The sequence below is a fragment of the Anguilla anguilla genome, chromosome 6 (assembly GCF_013347855.1).
Source record: "Anguilla anguilla isolate fAngAng1 chromosome 6, fAngAng1.pri, whole genome shotgun sequence".
NCBI classification, from domain to species: Eukaryota; Metazoa; Chordata; class Actinopteri; order Anguilliformes; family Anguillidae; genus Anguilla; species Anguilla anguilla.
In genome coordinates this window covers 4381169-4402255 of record NC_049206.1, presented here as the reverse complement: position 1 = coordinate 4402255, position 21087 = coordinate 4381169, and the positions used below count along the sequence as shown (strand labels likewise).

Here is a 21087-nt window from a genome sequence, read left to right as displayed (position 1 = left end):
GGGGGAGCTCTTGTTCCAGGAAAACCAGATGAAGGCAATGCTGAGTGCCTGGCTAGTAAATTTTCTAGGGTTTTATGTGAGGCTATGTGGGTTTTCTTTTTTGTCTCTCTGTGTCTCCTGGCCTCAGTCCACACCTTAACAGCCCCAGTAACGGTGGATTTAATTAAAATATTGTGTGGGCACATCTGTGTCGTAAGGCGTCCCAGATTGAGGATGGGGGGGGGGGTGGGGGTGGTGGGGGGGGGCGGTGGTGGTAGGGGGTGACAGGATAGCCAGCCTCATTTTGGCTGTGCCCGTGCCCCCTGCTCTGAAAACCGGGGGGTGGTTCGGTTCAGTTCCCATTCTGCTGATCTCGAGGCCTTTGTGTCCCGGATCGCTCTCTCTCCCCGTGCGCTTCCTGCCACTGATCTGAGATCAGCGGCCTGTCGTGTCCTGCGGAGAGCCGACCCAGGACCAGCGGCGAAGCAGGGACGTCCCGTGGCCGGGCCGGAGAAGGGGGCGGGGGTGTGGGGGCGTGGGGGTGGCGGGTTAACGTGTTTTTTGGCGCAGTTTCGCGGTTTCTGGGATGCCGCCACCCCCTCTGTTCCCAGCCCTGCTCTTCACCACAAGCCCCGTCTCTGTTTATCTTCCCGTCCGCGTTGTCTGCTCTCTGGTAATCACGGACATAACTGTAAAATGTTTGGGGTTTTCCTTTTCTTTTCTTTTTTTTTTTTATTGCTCCCTCATCTTGAAAAAACATCTGTGTCTGATTTCCCACACAATCTGATGGAATGTCTTCAGTGCTGAAGACTTCATTTTCACTTTCTTTCTTTTTTTCATCTGTCACGCACTCTTTTTGCTCATCCTGTTCTTCTTTCTGTGCTCTTTCCATCTCTTATTTGGTCTGCCTCACTCCACCTCTCCTCCTCTTTTTCGCTCACATCTTCTTTCCTTCCCATCCTCTTCTTTTCGGCTCTCAGGAACCTATCCCCCCTTCTGCCCTGCACCCCCGCACCTCACCCTCTCCCTTGCTCCCCTTTCACCCAAATTACCCAGCCCCCCGATACTTACATCCCTCCCTCTCTCTGTCTCTGTCTCTCTTTTTCTCTCTTTTTTTCCCACTATCTTCCTCTCTCTCTCAGAGAGCGAGGTCATCAATTGTGTTGATGATTTGTGACTTAGGTTTATTCATTTTTTCCTTTTTGATGTTGTTTTTGGTTTGATAGTTCTCTCTCTCTCTCTCCCCCCTTTCTATCTCCCTCTGTTTCTCTTTCTCTCTCCCCCTCCCTCTCTCCTTTTCCCTCTCTCTCTCTCTCTCTCTCTCTCATTATAAACAGGATGTCCCAGTGCCCATGGACCTGAGACCACTGAAACAGTCGTGATCAGATAACAAGATGGACAGATAACTTCCATCCTGTCTCTACCTCTTTCTGTCTTTTTTACTCGTGCTTCCTCTTTCGTTCTCTTTCGCCCTCCCTTTCTCTCTCACTTCTTCTCTCTCTTCTTTCTCTGTCGGTCTCTCTCGCTCCCTCTCTTTTTCTCTTCCTCTCTTCCTTTCTTTTTCCTCTCTCCATCTCCCTGCCATTCCCTCTGTCCCGCCTCCATCTCCGTCACAATCAAAGTGTACATTTCCTATTGTGAGGTCACCTATTGTGACGTCACAGCTGTAAAGATGGCAAAGGATTGTTGTCCGCTGATGAACTGTCCTGCCGCTCCAATTGCTAACACAGAAAAGGGCCCAGTAATAAAAGGACCACTTCTTAGAGCCAGTGGGAAAAGCCGCTCCGTGGTCATGTTGTTTTTGAACGACCCGGCTGAATTTTGCGAGCCGTCACGAGGAGGAAGCGAGTGTTTATGTCTGTAAGAATCGGCGAGGGGGGGCAGGCGGAGAGTTTGGGTCCTGTGGACAGACTTATGGGACCCTGGGGGCATTGAGCTGGCACAGTGTCACACACGGCTCTCGGCCCCCACGCAACATCATCATCATCCTCATCATCATCGTCATCATTAACTCCACTGACGTCCACATGAGAGAAATGAGATACCCACACGCTGTACTGCAATAAGTATAGTGCTGCAAACAACCTTTTGTCCCTCAGGTACAGCTAAAGGAGCTAGCTAGCTGCACCTGATGAAGACCTTTTGAGGTTGGCTGGTCATTTGCTCCATTAAATTGCTTTGGGAACATTTCACCCGTTAAAGAGGTAGGCTTTTTTTTAGAATGTTGTCTCAAAATTCCAAGTCAGCGTTCTAGAACTCCGTTGCTTTCCGTCACCAGTAGCGACCGTTACACATCAGCATTAGAGTGTTCAGGCAAGACCATTCTAATCACATACTTGTGATCTTACACCTTTAAGGGTTAATAGTAGTGCCTGTAGTCTTCCTGACAAAAACAAATTGTTTAATTTTACTGACAGGAGTTGTGAAACAATAAAATGGTGGTGAGCGGACGTGAAGCTGGGGGTTGAAAGAATGTGTGAGGTTTTTTGCGCTTTTGTGTTTTGTGTTCCCAGAACTGGCCAAACTGCCCTGGTATTGACCCCCAGATCAGCATTCTATAAATTTACTGTGGGGGGGAGGGGGGGGGGGGGGGGACATTGTGGTTTTTGTGGCGCCATTGGGGGAGGAGTCCTTGCCTTATAAGGTCACAATAGAGTCCAGTTATGATGGGCATTTCCTGCGCGGCTGACTCCGTGTGAACCGTGGTAGCATGCAGCTATAGTGACGGGACGGGCTTCTGGGGCTCGGCCAGCTTAGACGTGGCTGAAACACGGATATTTGTTAAATAGATTATGCATACGCGTCTCAGTAACAGTGAAATGTTCAGTGTTAATTCAGCTCTTAACGGAGCACATATGAGTCCAGCTGGGACCGAATGTTCTCTGTGAGAGTTGATTTCTCACGGAACATTTTACTGTGTCTTTTGTCATTGCCGGGGTCTCTCGAGCGTACAATACACAGCTAGCTGATGCCCAGCTGTCAGTCCGCCACCATCCACATGCTGTCTGCCCTCCGGTCCGTTTATTTTAACACCAAATTCCACTGGAGTCAGTGTCCCCCCCCCACCCTCGCCCCCTGCCCACCCTCGCCCTCACATTCCCGTGTACGTACAGCCCTCTCAGACAGAACCTTTACTGCAAGCCTTTCTCCTGCTGCAGTGAACCATGGAAACACCTCCCCCCAAAACCCTCCCCCCATCCCCACCCACCCCCCCGCTGCCCTCACACACCTGCAGCAGATGTGCAGAGGCTGCTCCCAGAGGAGGATTTGGGGGAGGGGGGTGATGTGTTCCTCAGCTGCTCCAATGCTGTGCTGCTTTCTTTTCACAAGATTTTACAATTATTATTATTATTATTATTATTATTGTTATTATTATTATGGTGCTGCTTTTTTGCCACCTTTCAAAGTGTGTCTGTTTAGACCCTGATTGCTCACTTTGATTGATTTGTCCAGGTTGTCAATGAAATATGGGCCATCATAACTTAGTGAACGTGAGTGAGGCCACAAGGGACTATGGGAGATGTTGTTCATGAGAACTCACATGCCTGCTGGATCAGCTAAATAAGCCTCTACCTCTGCAGATCTCACTAACTGCCTTTTTAGTGTGACATCACTTCCTGCGGACCCCATTCCCATCCCTTCACCCCCCCCCCCCCCCCCACTCTCTCCCCTTGGGTTCTCCCAATCACCTCTCCCCCATTGTAATCTCGTGAGAAATGTTGGGAACGAGATAACAAAGAACAGAACACAAAAGGAGAGTCACAGCCCTGTAGGGGTCAACGAAATCGTTCACACGTGCCGGCTAATTACCCACAATCCCGGGGTGCCTTGCTTTATAACTCACAGACTCTTTCTGGAACTGAATTTATCTGGTATCACGTTGGTTTTCAGATAGTCCCTTTTTAATGGCATCCTATGGAGTCTGATTCCATACAGAGTCAATCTCTGCTAAGTGTCAGTCGTCCCACAACAAGGCTCTCCTAAACTCCTAAAGACCCAGAAGAAGAAGGGCTGAAGTATTTTTTCTGCACAATGCAAGTGTCTTGGATGACAAAAACACGTTGCAGTGAAAATATATTTCAAAAAATATTATAGATTAATGACCTCCAGTTGCAAACGGCTCTGTTCCAGAAAGAAAAACAAAATTAATTGCTTTAAGAATTTTTATTTATTTATTTATTTGTTTAAATCCAGTGGTAGTCACGCTTGTCCTTGGAAAGCCTTTTGTGGTTTTCATTTTTTTTTAAACTTTAATCATCAACCAGTTGGGACCTGAGAAATCACAGGGCGGAGGGCAGAGCTGGGTCACATGACATGTCTCTCTCACCGGTGACCTAATCAGCTGCAGGCAGGCAAGATCAGAGCGCAATAATTAAAGATGTGCGTGCGATACTGATGTTTCAGAGACTGAGGGTGAGTCAGCCATGCACTCATGGATCAGGATGCCAGGAATCAGAAGGGTTTTTTTATTATTATTATTGTGGTGTTGGGGGGTTTTGGGGGTGGGGTGGGGGGGCGGGCGGGGGGCGGAGGGCTGCACCGCTGGGACCATCCAGGCATTCACACATGGAAACATTCCCCACAGCTCTCCCAGGACATTCTCCGACATTCTAAACATCGGCTGAAAACCCGACGAGGCAAGAGCGGTGGCCGTGGGTGGGGGGGGGGGGCGGGGGTGTGCAGACCTAATTTCTCAGAAAGGGGGTGAGCGGGGTTGAGAGGGGGGAAGGGGGGGGGGGGAGGGTGATTAGCATCGTGTTGAGGCAATGGAAAATGAGGCAATGATTCAAACTACGTGCCCCCAGGGAAACATGCCATGCTGCGGCATACGGCACACGTGTGGGATTCTGGGGCAGTCTACCGCAATGAGAAACCATGTTATACCGAAATATCCTGAGAGACTGAACGCCCCGTCCCCCCCCCCCCAAACCCCCCCCAGGTTAGCCCCTCCCACCCCCAACATCTCCAACAGTGCTCCACTGCCACCATTACCTGCTGGGTGTTACAGTCTGATGGAGATCAGTTGCATGTTAGGCTTTCAATTTGCATCGTTTCATAGGAGAAGTGTGAAGCATCACCTCCTCGACCAGGGGCCCACAGCTTCCGTCCCGGAATGGCCAGTGGTACATAACCAAATTTTGTTCCAAGTCATTATTCTGACTTACTCATTTAAATTTTTTTAGAAAGCCGTAGATGCACCCAAGGCTGGTTCGTTTCTACACTGGACCACGTTCAAACTATTTCACAGAGGACAGACTGCCACTGTGGTTCATGCCGTTATCAGGAGTGTCAGACCAAATGAATAATTGAGGTTTATTAAATAATTAAATTAAGAGCCGAAGTTGGCGTGAAATCCCGAGCAGGCTGGCCTCTTCGGTGCACCCGTGTCCCAGGCTAATCTCGGTGAAATATCGCTGTTGCTGCTCCCCTCTGGACGTCTTCTGATTCCTGGGCCAGCCTGACGGATAAAATATGGGCGGCCGTTTTAAAAATAACATCAAGCGTTGCTTTAAATGACCCCTGATAAGGAAGCCCTCTATAACCCCTGAAGCCATAATTCACGCTGAAGTCCCCCCCCCCTCCCTGTGTCCCCCCGCACAACCCCACCACCCCCCCACCGCGTTGTCACTGGCGAAAGCATTCTCCATCACTGTCTCCTCTCTGTTTGACCGAGTCATCGTGTTTCTTCAAGTTCTTACGCTAAACGCTGCAGAGCTGTAAAACCGCCACGGTTTTTATTGCCTTCTTGATCAAACGATACCGAAGAGAAGCCGGGGCCAGGCAGGAAGTGGCTCTGCGTGATATGAACAGGCCAAGCTCACGGTTTCCCGCCGACGCACTCAGATGTGAAAGGGTTTGACTCGTCCCCCTTGTGCAATCCGCTCCGATGAGAGAGACCGCAGTTTGACAGTTTTTGTGTGGTTTTGTCAGGTTTTGTGTGTGTGTGTGTGTGTGTGTGTCTCTCTGTCTGTCTCTCAGTGGACAAGTTTGCATGTGCGGGTGCATGTCTGTCCATCTATGGGTGGCTTGTGTGTGTGTGAAATAACCACATAGACACACACACACACACACACAGACAGCCTAACACAATATATTTTCAGTCTCTATCAGTTGCTTCCTGTTTCTCAATTTCCTATATATTTCCTTTTTAATTCCTGTTCCTCTCACTCACTCTCTCTCTCTCTCTCTCTCTCTACCTATCTCTCACTCACACACTCTCTCTCACACACTCACACACGCAGCAGGTCTGATGAAAAAAACATAAAAATTAATCATTTATCTCCTTTCTCCCAGCGATTCAATTCAGTATTGGTGCAATAGTGTGTAAATTTCATTCTTTTAAGGGTACAGACTGTTAAATAACCACCAGGAGGGAAGCTGGCATGTATTGTTTGATATATGTCTCTCTCTTCAGCATTCATTTTGGCAAAGCAAGCGCAGCATTCTTATTCCTAATGCATATGAATTTAAAGAAGAGCATGCCCAAACAAACTGCAGACAACTAAAAGGAAAAGGATAATTATTAATATTTGATAGTTTACACTGTTATAAAAGATAATCAAATAAAATGCTGAATTACATGCTAGGGAAACAAGACTGTCAGATTAAACATAAAATTAAACTTCCTTCCTAAATGTTTTTTTTTTTTCATCAGTGGTGTCAAAGTCTTGGAAGGCTGCCGTGTCCATCTTAGGAACAAGGTATCTGGATTCTTTAGCCAATCATGACTTGTCTGTGGCGCTTAGACACACCCAACCAGCACACACTGCAGCCCTCCTGAACTGGAGTCTGGCACCTGTGACTTACATCGGACCATGCAGTATGTGTGAGGTCATACAATGCTACAACAATGATTAGAGAATCCTCATCATTATGGAGAGGAAACATGGGGGTGGGGGGGTCAGCAGGAAGGTCAGAGCACCACCCCCCAAATACACATGCACCCACACACATACACACACACACACACGCGCGCATACACACATACACAAACTCACGAATGCACACACACATGTATACACACACACACAACTCACACATGCACACACACACTAACTCACACATATGCATGTAAGCACACATGCTAGCCATGACCGGCAAATACACGACAGGTCCAGATCACAAAAGTAACACGATGGACCAAGTTGTCCACAAGGCCACTGTTCGGGTACTCAGTTTGTAAAAGAAGGCCACTTTTTTTTCTTTTTTTTCTTTTTTCTTTTTACTCCCTGCAAAAACTGTGTTCTTTAACCTACTTCTTTGCTTCACCAAAAAAAAAAAAAAAAAAAAAAAAAGCAAACACAGACATCTGACATTTAACATCAATATGCCTTCGGCCACAAGGAGGGAGAGCGAGATGGCTGCTTTTTTTAACGGAGTGTTATCATTTTGCTTCACCAGTGAAGGCCAAACCAGACCCATTAATCAAACCCGAACGCAGTGGGTGACGTGTGTGAGCTGGAGTGCGATTTTATCCACTGGTTCTCACACACACACAAGGCCTAGGGAGGAAACATCCAGACCCCCTTTCCCCACCAACCATGTAGCCCAACATACAGAGGAGCACGTCAGCTGACATCTTAAAGAGCAAGGAACCCAAGGCATTGAAGGGCTGCAGCGAGATGCCGTGGCTGTTTTGGGCTGTTTATGTTCCCAAAATCTTTTTTTCTGCCTGTGAGCAGTCCAGCGGCCTCTCAGAAATATAAATATATAAATAAATAAATCACAGATTAAAAATGGGGTCCTGCAAAGACCGCTGTGGGAACGGGGGCCTGGGGGACACGGGGGGGGGGGGGGGGGGGGGGGGGGGGGGGAGATGTGGCGATGGGGCCTGGGTCATGAGGGGTTTTTTTTGGCTGTGCTCCCCCCATAGCTCTCGCCCCTGCAGACTCCAATCTCTGACCCCCCCCCCCCCCCCCCCCTTCTCCACTATCGCTGCTTTAGGTTTTCTTCCAAACACACTTTGTTCTGAGAGTTGTTGTGAGTGGCAGCACTGCAGTATGATATTTAGGGAACAGGGCTGTTTAGGGAACTGAGTGGTTGCGGGTTTGCAGCACAGCAGAGGCATAGCCATTTCGACACACGCGCACACACACACACACACACGCACACACACACACACGCACACACGCACACACACACACTAACATACACACACACGCACACACACACACACACACACACTAACATACACACACACGCACGCACACACGCACACACAAGCAATGTTTCGCTGCTCACCCTTGACACCAGGTCCCATCTCGCCCCCCCCCGCCCCCCCAATTCTCGAATCGACCCTCCAGCCGGCCGTCCGCCCACCCGTCCGTCTGATTTTCGGGTCCTGTTTTTCCGCTGAAGAGCCCCCTGCCCCATGAGCCTTGTTCCTGTGTGGTCCTCCTCCAGCTCCAGATGGGCTCGTGTCATCGGCTGCGATGGGGCAGCAGGGAGGACAGAGTAAGAACACCGTATCCCAGTGATCACTGAGCCTGCTCCTGGAGGTCCTCCCACGGTCCAAAGACATGCGGGTTCACTTAACTGGAGAGCCATGATTGTCCTTGAGGTATGAATGTGTGTGTGAGTGTGTGTGTGTGTGTGTGAGTGTGTGTGAGCGTGTGTGTGTGTGTGTGAGCGTGTGTGAGCGGTGTGTGTGTGTGTGTGTGAGCGGTGTCTGGGACCCTGTGACGGATTGGCGACCTGTCCAGAGTGTATTCCTGCCTTTGATCCCATGCATGCTGGGATAGGCTCCAGCCCCCACCCCCCTACCCCCACCCCACAACACTGATCAGGAGTGAGCGGTTTAAAAATGGATGGAAAAAGAGGACAGGAATGAAAGTATGGTGCCATGTAGTTCTGGCAAGGAAGACAGCCTCTGAAAGTGGAGAACAGCACAAGCTGTCGTCACAGTAAAACATCCCAAATACCCCGAAAGGAGGCAAAACAAAATACCTCTAACATACACAATACAGAGCCTAAAAACCCTGGAGGCAAATAAAATCATTAAAACAACTTTCTCCCTGTTATCAGGACAGATTCATTTAACGCGGAATTGGGACAAACATTCACAGCAAGATCCTGTACCCAGTGTTTTTTTTTTGTTTTTTTTAAAGGAGAAAACACAAGCACAAAAGACATTTTCCGCCAGGCCACACAGCAAGTAGGCTAGTCGTCTAGTCATTTATACAGTCACAGGTAAGTGGCAAGCCCCAACACGGTTCGCTAACATCATGACCTCTGACACAAACAAGAAAATGTGTTATAAAAATCCAGGTAGCCAGCTATTTTCCGCTCTCTCTCTCTCCCTCTCCCTCTCCCTCTCTCTCTTGCCCTTTCTCATGTACAGACAGCTGTACATACATGTCTCTGTAAAAGAGATATGATGTAGAGATCTTCTGACACAGACCAGACCATGCCTTGACCACCTGACGACAGACGAACCGAACAGGGGGCGTTACACTTGGACATAACGTTTGTGGAGGTGTGGCTACGTTGTAGTTTGTTGTCAGCGGTAGCCAAGCAGGATTATAAAACTATAGAATAGGATTACGAAGTTGTTCTATTACAGTCTCTTATCGTTAAAAAAAAACCCGTAAAGATGTAGGTAACCAGACCAACGAACTACTTATATTAGCATACAGTCTTCAGACGTCCCCACAGGAACGTGCCAAAGATTCAGGGTTAACGCCCACCTTCCGCCGCGCTCCTTATCTCGCAATTGGACGACGGGGATTCAGATGCCTGACGCAAAACACCGCCCAGTCCCCGGAGATTGGAACGGTTGAAAACTACGAATATATTCTGAAAAAAGTTTTGAGAACGAGTCTGTGACAAATACGGGATGACAGCGCCACACCTTTTCCAGACGGAGAAACAGACGGCACTGAACTAAGGGCTGCGCGTGGGAAAATTGGAGACGAACGTCAAAGAGGACACAGACGTGCGCGAGACGAGAGTGAAGTTGGGGATACGCCACGCGCTAATTTACTGTGAAGGTGTGCAGGAATCACAAAAAAGCATTATTCTGCTTCGGGAGGAGAAAAAAAATGAATGAACTTGTATCCCGCGACAGGACAGTCTGACCTGCGCTGTTCCGCCTGGAGATTGAAGCGGCTAATGTTTCTTGCGCGCGCCACCAGGTATGTTTGTCTCTGTTGCGGTCACGGTTTTGTAGTTTGCAGTCTTTCTGGAAATATACCTAGTAGGCTAATGAAGGTATCGAGTTGTGCCTAGTTGCATAACGTTTGATATATTTATTTTTCATATTATACCCTTCGCGGTAAGCTTAACTTAACTGGTACAGTAACCACACTACAAGCTATACAATTTTTGATGGTGAAATGCATTTTAACACACACCTTAATGCGTTCCTATAATGGTAGCCTACACACATTCAACAATAGGTGCAACAAAGTTTTCCGAGCATGTAAAGTCTGCACAAGCAGGCTACCCGTTCAACCGTGTATTTTTCTATTACAGCTAAATGCACAATTGAAATGGAAATGTGACTTTGTGCGCGAGCGATACATTTTCATAAGCCATTACTCATTCGTGTCAGTCAAACTAGGGTGACGAGCTCTGCCACAGTCGTCTCCCAGGTGATAAGTGCGCGAGCTCATCTGCATGTTTTCTGTCGGTGCACGTGTGAAAAAGTCAACATCGGCGTGGTAGCCTTTTTTCCTGACAGCGCCCGTCTTTTATGATAACGGGGGGCCATACCTGTAGCTGTCTAGGATGTAGGACGTCATGTGTTAGGTAACTGATGTGCCGACGCCACCGGTTAGTAAGATGCGTCTGTAAAAAGAATAAAATACAACTCTGTACGTTATAAATATATTTGTAACTCAAACATAAAAAAAAAAAAAAAGTGAATTATAAGTCATTCTTGTGGAAGAGTCTGCCAAGAGAACCACAGTGGCTGAATTGAATTTGAACGGAATAGGTGCAAATTTCGATTGTGTATGGACTGAATTATAGCTAGTGAATTATAAATAGTTATTTCAAAACAACGTCTGTGTTCTCTGTGTGATTAAACGCACTGTAATTTCTCCATTCATTTTATGTGTAATACACTTAATCAGACTTACAACTTTGCTAGTGAAAAAAGTGTTTTTTTGGCACTACGTGCTCAATTAAATGTACATTAAATATTTTATACGAAATTATAGGTTTATGAAACATTAGTAACTACAAAACAACACTGAAAAAAGAAAATCTGATGTGAAATAAACAACTTCAAGATGCTGGCTAACAACGAGGGCAAGGTCATAAAACGATTGCCTTTTGCCCGTATGTTCACCTGCACGAGTTCACCAGTGTTTTAAAGAAACGTTCTTACTGCACGGATGAACCACATCGTATTTTGAGAGAAAACGAAAATAATCTGTCGCTCGGTACTGAGAAATGAGGACCGGTCCCTTACAGAAAATAACTGCAGTCCAAGTTTAGTTGTGACGACTGTAAACGTTGCCGTATTACTGCAGTTATATTGCATTTTCACCAATTCCTTTTGCAGTATTCATAAAGTACTGTTTTGTACTATATTTTGTATTGCATTGTACTACAGTATAACTACAGTATAACTTCCCAGTAGCTGCAGTCATTTTATTTATTGTTTGTCAGGGGTCACTCTGGAATACTGCTCACTTTTCAGGCAAAAGCACCAGCATGCACAATTACGTACAAATAATAATAATAATAATAATAATACATGTTCATAATAATATCGTTCCTGCAGGTCACTGTTCCAACGTTCGCGATGACGTCACCGGAGTTGCTCCACAGAACAGCTCGGCGGTCGACGGCGGTGTCCTGCCTCGGGGCGCCCTCTGCTGTCTGAAGCCGAGAAGCGCGGGCTTAGAAGTGCGCGCGCGATGGCGGCGGCGGCGGCGGCGCCGGTGGTGGAGGACGGGATGAACGCGGAGATCGTGGCGCACTACAACCACACGGGGAAGTGGGAGCGCCGCTCGGCGGCGGACGACCCGTGCAAGACGGCGGCGCTGGTGCTGATCTGCGCGCTGATCGTGCTGGAGAACGCCACGGTGCTGCTGGCGCTGTGGCGCAACAAGCGCTTCCACGGGCGCATGTACCTGCTGATCGGCAACCTGGCGCTGTCCGACCTGCTGGCGGGCGTGGCCTACCTGGTCAACAACTTCACGTCGGGCCGGCGGACGTTCTTCCTGACGCCGGCGCAGTGGTTGGCGCGCGAGGGCAGCATGTTCGTGGCGCTGAGCGCGTCCACCTTCAGCCTGCTGGCCATCGGCGTGGAGCGCCACCTCACCATGGTGCGGCTGCGGCCCTGCGAGCCGCCGGGGCGGGGGGGCCGGCTGCTGGGCATGCTGGGGGCGTGCTGGGCGGTGTCGGTGCTCCTGGGCGCCCTCCCCAGCCTGGGCTGGAACTGCAGGGGCCGCCTGGACGGCTGCTCCACCGTGCTGCCGCTCTACGCCAAGAGCTACGTGGCGTTCTGCGTGAGCGTGTTCACGGCGCTGCTGGCCGCCGTGGTGGCGCTCTACACGCGCATCTACCGCCTGGTGACGTCCAGGGGGCGGCGGGTGAGCGGGCGGCCGTCGGAACGCTCGCTGGCGCTGCTGCGCACCGTGGCCATCGTGCTGGGCGTGTTCGTGGCGTGCTGGGCGCCGCTCTTCTTCCTGCTGCTGCTGGACGTGGGCTGCGAGGCGAGCCGCTGCCCCGTCCTGTACCGGGCCGACTGGTTCATCGCGCTGGCCGTGCTCAACTCCGCCCTCAACCCGCTCATCTACACGCTCACCAGCCGGGACATGCGGGGGGCCTTCATCCGGCTGCTGTGCTGCTGCTGGAGGACCCCGCCCGACCCGGGCTCCCCCGACCCGAACGCGGGGCTCCCCACCCGTCTGGTCGCCGCCGCCGCCACGGTGGACAACAGCCAGTCCAGCAGCGGCGGCGGCGGCGGGGGGAGCGGCGGGGTGGGCGGGGCCAGGAGCGCGCAGTCCGCGAAGGGAGGGAGAGCGCAGTCTCCCTTGAGCGTCAATCATAACCACCACCCTGACCCCGCCCCCTCCCCCCCCGGCCCCGCCCACCTGCTGTCTGCGGTCCTGGGCAAGGCTGAGGCGCTGACCTCCCTGGGGAAGTTCTGAAGGTTAAGGTCGAGGGCGGCGGAGAACTCCCAACTGCACACATCGTGGCCCCCGGAATATTCCACCTGCCGGAATTCGGAGGTGGAAGGGGAGGAGGTGGCCGCGCGTATGCATTCATGGTACGGTCCAGATTCAGAGTGAGATTCACTTTTGACGGTCTGACATCTTGGCGGTCTGACGTTGCCTATCTGGGCACTCGGGAGGCCACTTGCAAGGGTCCGGCCTGCAGCTGGAACACCACGGAATCTGGTCCGCAGTCTGCGATGATGTCACAATGAAGAAGAGAGCCACTGTTCTGTGACATCGTTCGGAATTATCGATGACATTCCTTTCACAGACCACAAGTGGTCGTTCTTTCACATTGTTTCGTGCATAAAGCAACGTATCGTCAAGTGTATCGAAATAACGAAATATACGTTTTTGCTTATTCATAGATATTTAACAGCGAGAGAAATCTTTGTTTCAATTGGGAGAGAATAATTGTGAACACTGTAAAATAGGGAGTGATATTAAGGTTTTTTTTTTGCAAACACGAACTCTTTCATAAACATATGAACTGTTGTTTCATATATGAGTAAAAGTTTGATATATTTGAATTTTTATAACCTTGTGTTGCGTTTGCCAAAATGTCACGGTTATTTTTGTCGGGCAGCTCCAAGGACGCCCCCCCCCGTAACTGCCTGATAGTGTTGTCGCGAGCATTGCATATTATGATTTTATTATTTGCTGCCTGTACTGCAGGAGATGTAAAGCAGATATCGTTGCCTGACTGGTTTATCTCCTCCCCTCCCCAAGTTCCCCGGTACTTCACAACTGAACACCAACACGTGGTGTCTGTTCGTGTTCGTGTTCGACCTGATCTCCATTACACTGTGGGAAGGGAAGGGAAGGGAAGGGGGGGGGGGGGAAAGAACTCGATTTGCCTTCTGTGTGTTTTTGGCTACTGAAAACAGACAAGAGACCTGCACTTTGTAATCAAAACCAAGCTGAACAGCGCCCCTGAGTCCGTTATGACTGTAAAGCAGTGCCTGGGTATCTCTTGGGTCCAATTCACGCCCCAGGAATCTGTGGAATAGTTTGGATTGGAACGCAATCCTCCCCATCAGTCCCTCTACCTTGTATTTTTATAGTCCCCCCCCCCCCCTTGTTACTCCAACGAATTCACAGAAAATTGCAATTCATTTTACGCCCGATTCATGACTCAGTCAGGATTTGAATGGTACAAAAGGGGTTTTATAGTTTGACGTATAACCAGACGAACACAGGTCTCTGTGTACTACGCTTTTATACATTTTATATTGCGTTCTATTTCATTTTGGAGGTGTTGAGCAGCAGATCGCAAGGGTGCGAAGTGCGTCCCTTGGGTATTCGTTTGTTATTCAACACTAAATAAAATCTAAAGTTTTAAAACTTTACAGAGTGTCTGAAAAATAAACAGATAAAAGATTCCAGTGTACTGTAATTGTATTCTCTTAACGTTAGTTTTTCATCACAAATATCAGCAGTTTGTGACAGTTACACTATGAACTGCCTGTGTGGAAATGTAATCTGTGTATAAACGATGTTTTGTAAGAAATATGAATATAAAATATAAATATGTTGTTTAAATATGAGGTATTGATCACTGTAATTTTAAATGGTGTATTACTTTATTGTGATGTTTTTGTTTAATTCTTTTCGAAAGACTTCTGTCATCAGGTCTTGCGTATAGTGGAAGTTGTTTTGATGAGTAAGCCCAACACTTCCATCTAGTGGTGAAACTGAAGAGCTACAAGTGTTTCATGGTTTTACATTACATTACATTCATTTAGCAGACGCTTTTATCCAAAGCGACGTACAAAAGTGCATTTTCATGATCGTAGACAACTGCTGAACACGGGTTCAGTAAGGTACAATTACTTATTTTGTAAAGCTATTTCTAGCCGAGAACAAAGAACACTATCCTGGTCTAACATCTGCAAAGCCAAACTAGGCAGAAGAATAAGCTAGAGTATTAGGACAAATACAATTTACCAAGAAGTGCAGGGATGGGGCAACATGTAACAGGAAAAAGGGGTTTTTTTTTTTATTTTTTTTTTTTTAATATATATATATATATACACAGCGTGGTAGTGGTTATTCTAGGTATAGTCTGAAGAGATGAGTCTTCAGGCCACGGCGGAAGATGGATAGTGAGGGGGAGGTTCGGAGAGGGACGGGGAGTTCGTTCCACCACTGGGGAGCTAGGGTGGAGAAGCTCTGTGATCCCTTTGGGCGGGTGGGAGGGGTTGCAAGACGCCCTGCTGCCGCAGAGCGGAGTGGTCGAGCAGGCACATAGAATTGAGTCATGTCCTGCAAGTAGATGGGGGCTGTCCTGTTGGCGGCAGTGTAGGCAAGGGTCAGGGCTTTGAATCGGATCCTGGCAGCGACCGGTAGCCAGTGAAGTGATCGCAGCAGGGGAGTGACGTGGGAGAATTTGGGGAGGTTGTAGATGAGTCGGGCAGCGGCATTCTGAATCATCTGTAGTGGCTGTATGGCACAAGCTGGCAGGTTTGCAAGGAGAGAGTTGCAATAATCAAGGCGAGAGGTCACCGTAGCCTGGACGAGCAGCTGGGTGGAGTGCGTCGTCAGGTATGGTCGAATCCTCCTGATGTTGTATAGGAGGAATCTGCAGGACCGTGATGTTGCCTTGATGTGCTCCTTGAGGTCCAGCTGGTTATCCAGGACCACCCCCAGGCTCTTTGCAGAGTGAGAGGCAGTCACTGTGGTGCCATCAACCGTGATTGAGAGTTCACGAAGCAAGGAGGTCTTGTACGGGAAGAAGAGCAGCTCAGTTTTGTTGAGGTTGAGCTTCAGATGGTGGCTGGCCATCCAAGTGGAGATGTCAGCCAGGCAGGAAGAGATCTTATCATTGATCTGTGTGGCCGAGGGGGGAAAAGAAAAGTAGAGTTGTGTGTCATCTGCATAACAATGATAGGAAAAACCATGTGAATTAATGACTGAACCAAGAGATCTGGTGTATAAGGAGAACAGCAGAGGACCCAGTACAGATCCCTGCGGCACTCAGGCACTCAGGTTTTAAGGCTGAGACCACTCGAAGGCACTCGAAGGCAGGCTCGAAGGCACCCTGAGGACCCCCATCATAAGTTAAAAAGAGCTATATTTAAAATATATTTTTATACTTAGAAATTTTTTCCCATGTAGTCATTGCATGTAAAGTCTTTGCCCGGGACCCCAGCAGTACCTTCAAGCGCCCCCAGGGGTCCACGAGCCTCCTGTTGAAAACCCCGGGGTTTAAGGAAAAACAGATCGATGGGATTCATCACTTTCCAACAGCTGTATGGCCTCCTCAAACCAAGTGCTCAGAAGTGAAGGGGGTCAGCAGACAGAACCTAGAGAAAGAGGACAACTGTCATCACAGAAACCAAATATATATCGTGCAGCACAAACTTAGAAAGATTTTTTTTTTGGAATATTAGAAAAAAGACACTTACTGTACCAGCCATCATATTGATGCTATATGTTCTGCTAGCGCAGATGCTATATGTTCTGCTAGCGCAGATGCTATATGTTCTGCTAGCGCAGATGCTATATGTTCTGCTAGCGCAGATGCTATATGTTCTGCTAGCGCAGATCTATTTTAGCACCGGCAACTGCTGCGCAGGGGAACAGGTGCTGGAGTGTTGGGTATCGAGTCTCCTTCACACACTCGCACACCCTCCCTCTGCAGACAGCCGCAAAATAAGGGTCAAGGGTCAGGGGTCAGACCGCTTCCCGCCAGGGGGTCGTCAGCGCCCGAAGAGCCTCTTTTTGGGTGCGGCGGTGGGTGCTGTCGCCTCGCCCCTTTCTGTGTTTCGACCGTTCCAACGGAACACAGGAAAGGGACAGACGCGTGCCCGCGTTGCCACGGTAACGGGGCTACCCCCCGCCCCAGGCTGGAGACAAAGGCACCATCTGGACAGCGCTGGCTTGCTCAATCATATCACAGGTCAAAGGTCAGGGGCCGAAGGTCGTGCTGCTGATGCAGGCAGCAGGAAGGGGCTGGGGGTATGACTGTTACAGTGCCACAGTCCGGCTGCTTTTGTCTCCCAGTCACGAGATTCTCTCAAGCGCCATTGGTCCTTGATGTGTCACATGGGGCACTTGGACCAATCGGGACAGGAGGGCATTGTTGTATGAGAAGGTTCTGGGAACAAAAGCGTGTGTGGGGGGGGGGCAGGTCAGGGTTAGAGTGCTGCTCTCTGGGAGGATCAGGGTTTCAGGATGACAGCTGGGATGCAGCCCAGCGGGGGCGGGGGGGGGGGGGGGGGGGGAGACCAGTCCCAGACGGGGGCCATGTCCCGCAGTAGGCCACTCTGTCTGGGGTGTGAGGTCACACACGTGGGTCCAGTGCCCTAAATCCCTTTCACCACAGACCAGCCCTCTCACACTGTGCTGGTGTTTTGTGTCAGAAGCGCAAGCGGCCGACAATATGAGCCAAACAAAGCTGGGAAACATGGGCTGCTGGACTCTGCCTGTTAAACACACCGCCCCAGCGTGTGGACGGGTTAGGGTTAGGCTGCTGGACTCAGCCTGTTAAACACACCGCCCCAGCGTGTGGACGGGCCCCTCAGTCTCACGCAGTGCGATATACTAACCCAGAGCAGGTGTGCTGGGCTGAGCAGCCACTGTGCTGTAATTAATGTGGATCTACAACTGCTCCTCCATTCCAGAGACAGTGAGCAGCAGAGAGCACACAGGCCGCTGGGTGTGTGTGTGTGTGTGTGTGTGAGGGAGTGCATGTGTGTGTGTGCGCAGTTCAGGAGGGACTAGGCATAGCTCTGTGTGTGTGTGTGTGTGTGTGCATGTAGTTCAGAGGGGGTTAGGCATAGCTCAGTGTGTGTGTGTGTGTGTGCGTAGTTCAGGGGGGACTAGGCATAGCTCTGTGTGTGTGTGTGTGTGTGTGTGTGTGCATGTAGTTCAGAGGGGGTTAGGCATAGCTCAGTGTGTGTGTGTGTGTGTGTGCGCAGTTCAGAGGGGACTAGACATAGCTCAGTGCGTTGAGCTTTTGGCAGCAGCTGGTGGTTTCATAAGAGGACACCAGTGATTGTTGCTGAGCCATACTCACACACACACACTCTCTCTCTTCCTCTCTCTCTCACACACACACATATGCACTCTCTCACTCTCACACACACACACATACACACAGTGAGGGCTCGTACACAGCTGGCCCATACACAGGACCATAAGACCCAGGCATGCGTCTGAAGGCACAGGCGTGTGCAGAAACCACCCCCCCCCCAGGCCCAGGGCAGAGCACAGAAACACACGGTAACCACGGAGATATTTCCCAGAGTGCCATCTGCCACTCACCTTCCCCCTGTTACCTACACGGCCGTTAATGGGGAGAGTCACGTGTTCAGGGACTGCTGGAGAGAGGTGCTGCTGGGGTCACCTGCACAGTGGGAACCCCAGGAAAAGGGGGTCAGCCACCATTTTATCCTCTCTCTTCCTCCTCTTCTCATTTCGTTTGAATTCAATTCAAAACCAACATTTAAGTGCTCTTTCTCTGTCACTCTTTGTCTCTGCCTCTCTCTCTGTTGAGCTCTCATCACTCTCTTTGTCTCTCTCTATTTCTCTCCCTCTGTCTCTTTCTCTGTTGCTCTGTCCCTCTCCATCACTCTCTCCGTCTTTCTTTGTAACTCTGTTGCTCTCTCCCTCTCTGTCGCTCTGTCCATCACTTTGACTCTCTCTCTCTGTCGCTCTCCCTCTCAGTCTCCCTCTCAGTCTCTCACTCTCTCCCTCTCAGTCTCTCTCTCTCTCTCTCCCTCTCAGTCTCTCTCTCTCAGTGTGTTTTTGTGTACGCGTGGTGCCGGTTTCCTGAGCCACTGATACTGTGCACTTGCCGCGTTGCCGTGGTTATTGTACCCCGGGTTATGAAATGCAATCTTCTGGTTTATTACGGTCATCCTGAGAGACGGCGTGGAAATAACCACAGGGCACAGTGGCAGGCCATGAATAACGCTGGTTACTGCTGGTTGTGTAGGTGTGTTAGTGTGTGTGTGTGTGTGTGTGTGTGTGTGCGTGTGTGTGTGTGCATCTACAGCACAAACACATTTCCAACTGAGAAATGGAAAGGAAAGAACACAGTAAACCCTTTTATTTTTATTTTCCGAGTGAAAAGTTAAAAGAACTCCAACCTGTCTCTACTCCAGCCGTCATCATCACCATGAATGACAGCGATAGTGCTATCGGCCATAACGATGCTTACGGTCGAAAACAACTTTGGTGAGAGCTGATGATTTCAGGAATTCGGGAATCTTGTTTTGCTTGGACCTGGTACTCTCCAGGTACAAAGCCCTGTGGTACACAGAGCAGTCCAAACAGGGAACGTAGCGTCCGAGCTAACGTGCTAACGTGTGGTACGACAGATACGTCCATAGCTCCAAAAAGCCCCAGGCCACTGAAAATTCTCTCTTTTTGCTTCCTGTGAAAGGGACCAGTAAGAATCTACTTTGGCTCATTAGGAGAGATGCGATTGGTCGGTCATGACAGATAAAGCAGCAAAAGAATCAAACGGAACAGACCAATAGCAAAGAATTATTTTTTTTTCCCCCCTCCAGAGGTTTTCAAATGTAACAGTCATGGTTGCCATGGTGCAGCTTCAGTTAAGTGTCAGTTAGTTCAAGAGTCTTCTCCTTGCCCAGTAGAACGATAGGTTGTGATCACTGTCCAATCAGAGGACAGGAAAAAAAAAAAAAAAGGGGCAGACCAGGTAAGATAAATGTGTGTCCAATAAGAAGTCGTTTCAGTGTCCAGTGAAGACCCACAAGCCAATCTGAGTACAGTGTCTAAGAGAGAGAGAGGAGTGCAGACACAAACGTCCAGGAAGTGGTGAAAAAAGCGTGTGCACAACCACACAAAAAAACAAAATAAAAAGCTCATCCTCCTCCTCCTCCTCCATCCACGTCAATCAAACCGACATCCAATCAAAACCCCCATTACACAGGAGGTGAGCCAAGTCCAGGTCCAATCAGAGGGTCTGTACCACCACGGGGAAGAGCAGGGAGAGGTGCTCGGCCCCTCTGATTGGCAGCTTGTGGGTGGTGTAGAAGTGGATGACCTCTGGGATGGTGTCGAAGGGCGGGCTGTTCTGACCCAGGATGTACTTCCCCTCCCGTGAGACTGAGAACTTCATGTGCATGAAGCCCTGGCAGCTCCTGAGGGAGAGAAGGAGAGGGGGAGAGAGAGAGGGAGGGAGAGAGAGGGACAGAGAAGGACAGCAAGAGAGAGAGAGTGAGAGAGACAGAGAGGGAAAATAAGAGGAGGAAACAGAGGGCAAAATCCATATTCAACACTTGGTTCCATTACATTACATTACAGGCATTTAGCAGACGCTCTTATCCAGAGCGACTTACACAACTTTCACATAGCATATGTAAGCCTATAAGCCCTGACCTGCTAAGAGTTTAAAAGCAAGAAAACACAGGGTTCTTCAGACCAAATGTACACACATTCTCTTTTACACACACATTTTCCCACACACACATGCACACACATCCCCCACACACACCCACACCCAAATCCACACACACACACATCCCCCCACACACACACACCCACACCCACATCCCCCACACACACATCCTCCACACACACCCACACACACACACACAGTAAAAGGTCCCGCCCCCATGCAGCTCTTGACACATGTGGTGCGGCACACTCCAGCACACAAACACAAACACAATAGAGGCAAAGGGAAGAGTAAACAGAGATGACCCGGGTCACTGCACAGCCCCCGGCTCTCACTCACGAGGGGGGGGGGGGGGGGGCAGGGGCGGGGGCTTAGTGACAGATGGAAAAGACAAAACAACACATTAGAAATGCAGCAAAGCACTTATATATCCTTTTACACAGAGCACACTGCCCATGAAAGACCCAACTTTAGAGTCAAAGATGCAGGGAGTAGTGACAGACGCCTAAGAGAGATGAGGAATCAGAAAGGAGGAATAAAGAGAGAGAGAGAGAGAGGGAGAGA

General features: G+C 49.5%; 2 protein-coding genes across 2 annotated transcripts in view; one reads left to right on the top strand and one right to left on the bottom strand.

Moving 5' to 3' along the window:
• The first annotated feature begins 9380 nt into the window (after positions 1 to 9380).
• On the top strand, positions 9381 to 14737 carry LOC118229201 (sphingosine 1-phosphate receptor 3-like). The gene is made up of 2 exons (XM_035420937.1): positions 9381 to 10112; positions 11711 to 14737. The coding sequence occupies exon 2, from the start codon at positions 11847 to 11849 to the stop codon at positions 13083 to 13085; it is 1239 nt and encodes a 412-aa protein (XP_035276828.1). The 5' UTR covers positions 9381 to 10112; positions 11711 to 11846; the 3' UTR covers positions 13086 to 14737.
• Positions 14738 to 19184: 4447 nt separating this feature from the next.
• The window catches only part of LOC118229563 (SH2 domain-containing adapter protein D-like), a 13235-nt gene continuing 11332 nt past the window's right edge, over positions 19185 to 21087 (bottom strand). The window contains exon 4 of the mRNA XM_035421621.1: positions 19185 to 20397. Within this exon, the coding sequence (XP_035277512.1) occupies positions 20080 to 20397 (318 nt within the window). The 3' untranslated portion in view covers positions 19185 to 20079. The remainder of the gene's footprint in view (positions 20398 to 21087) is intronic.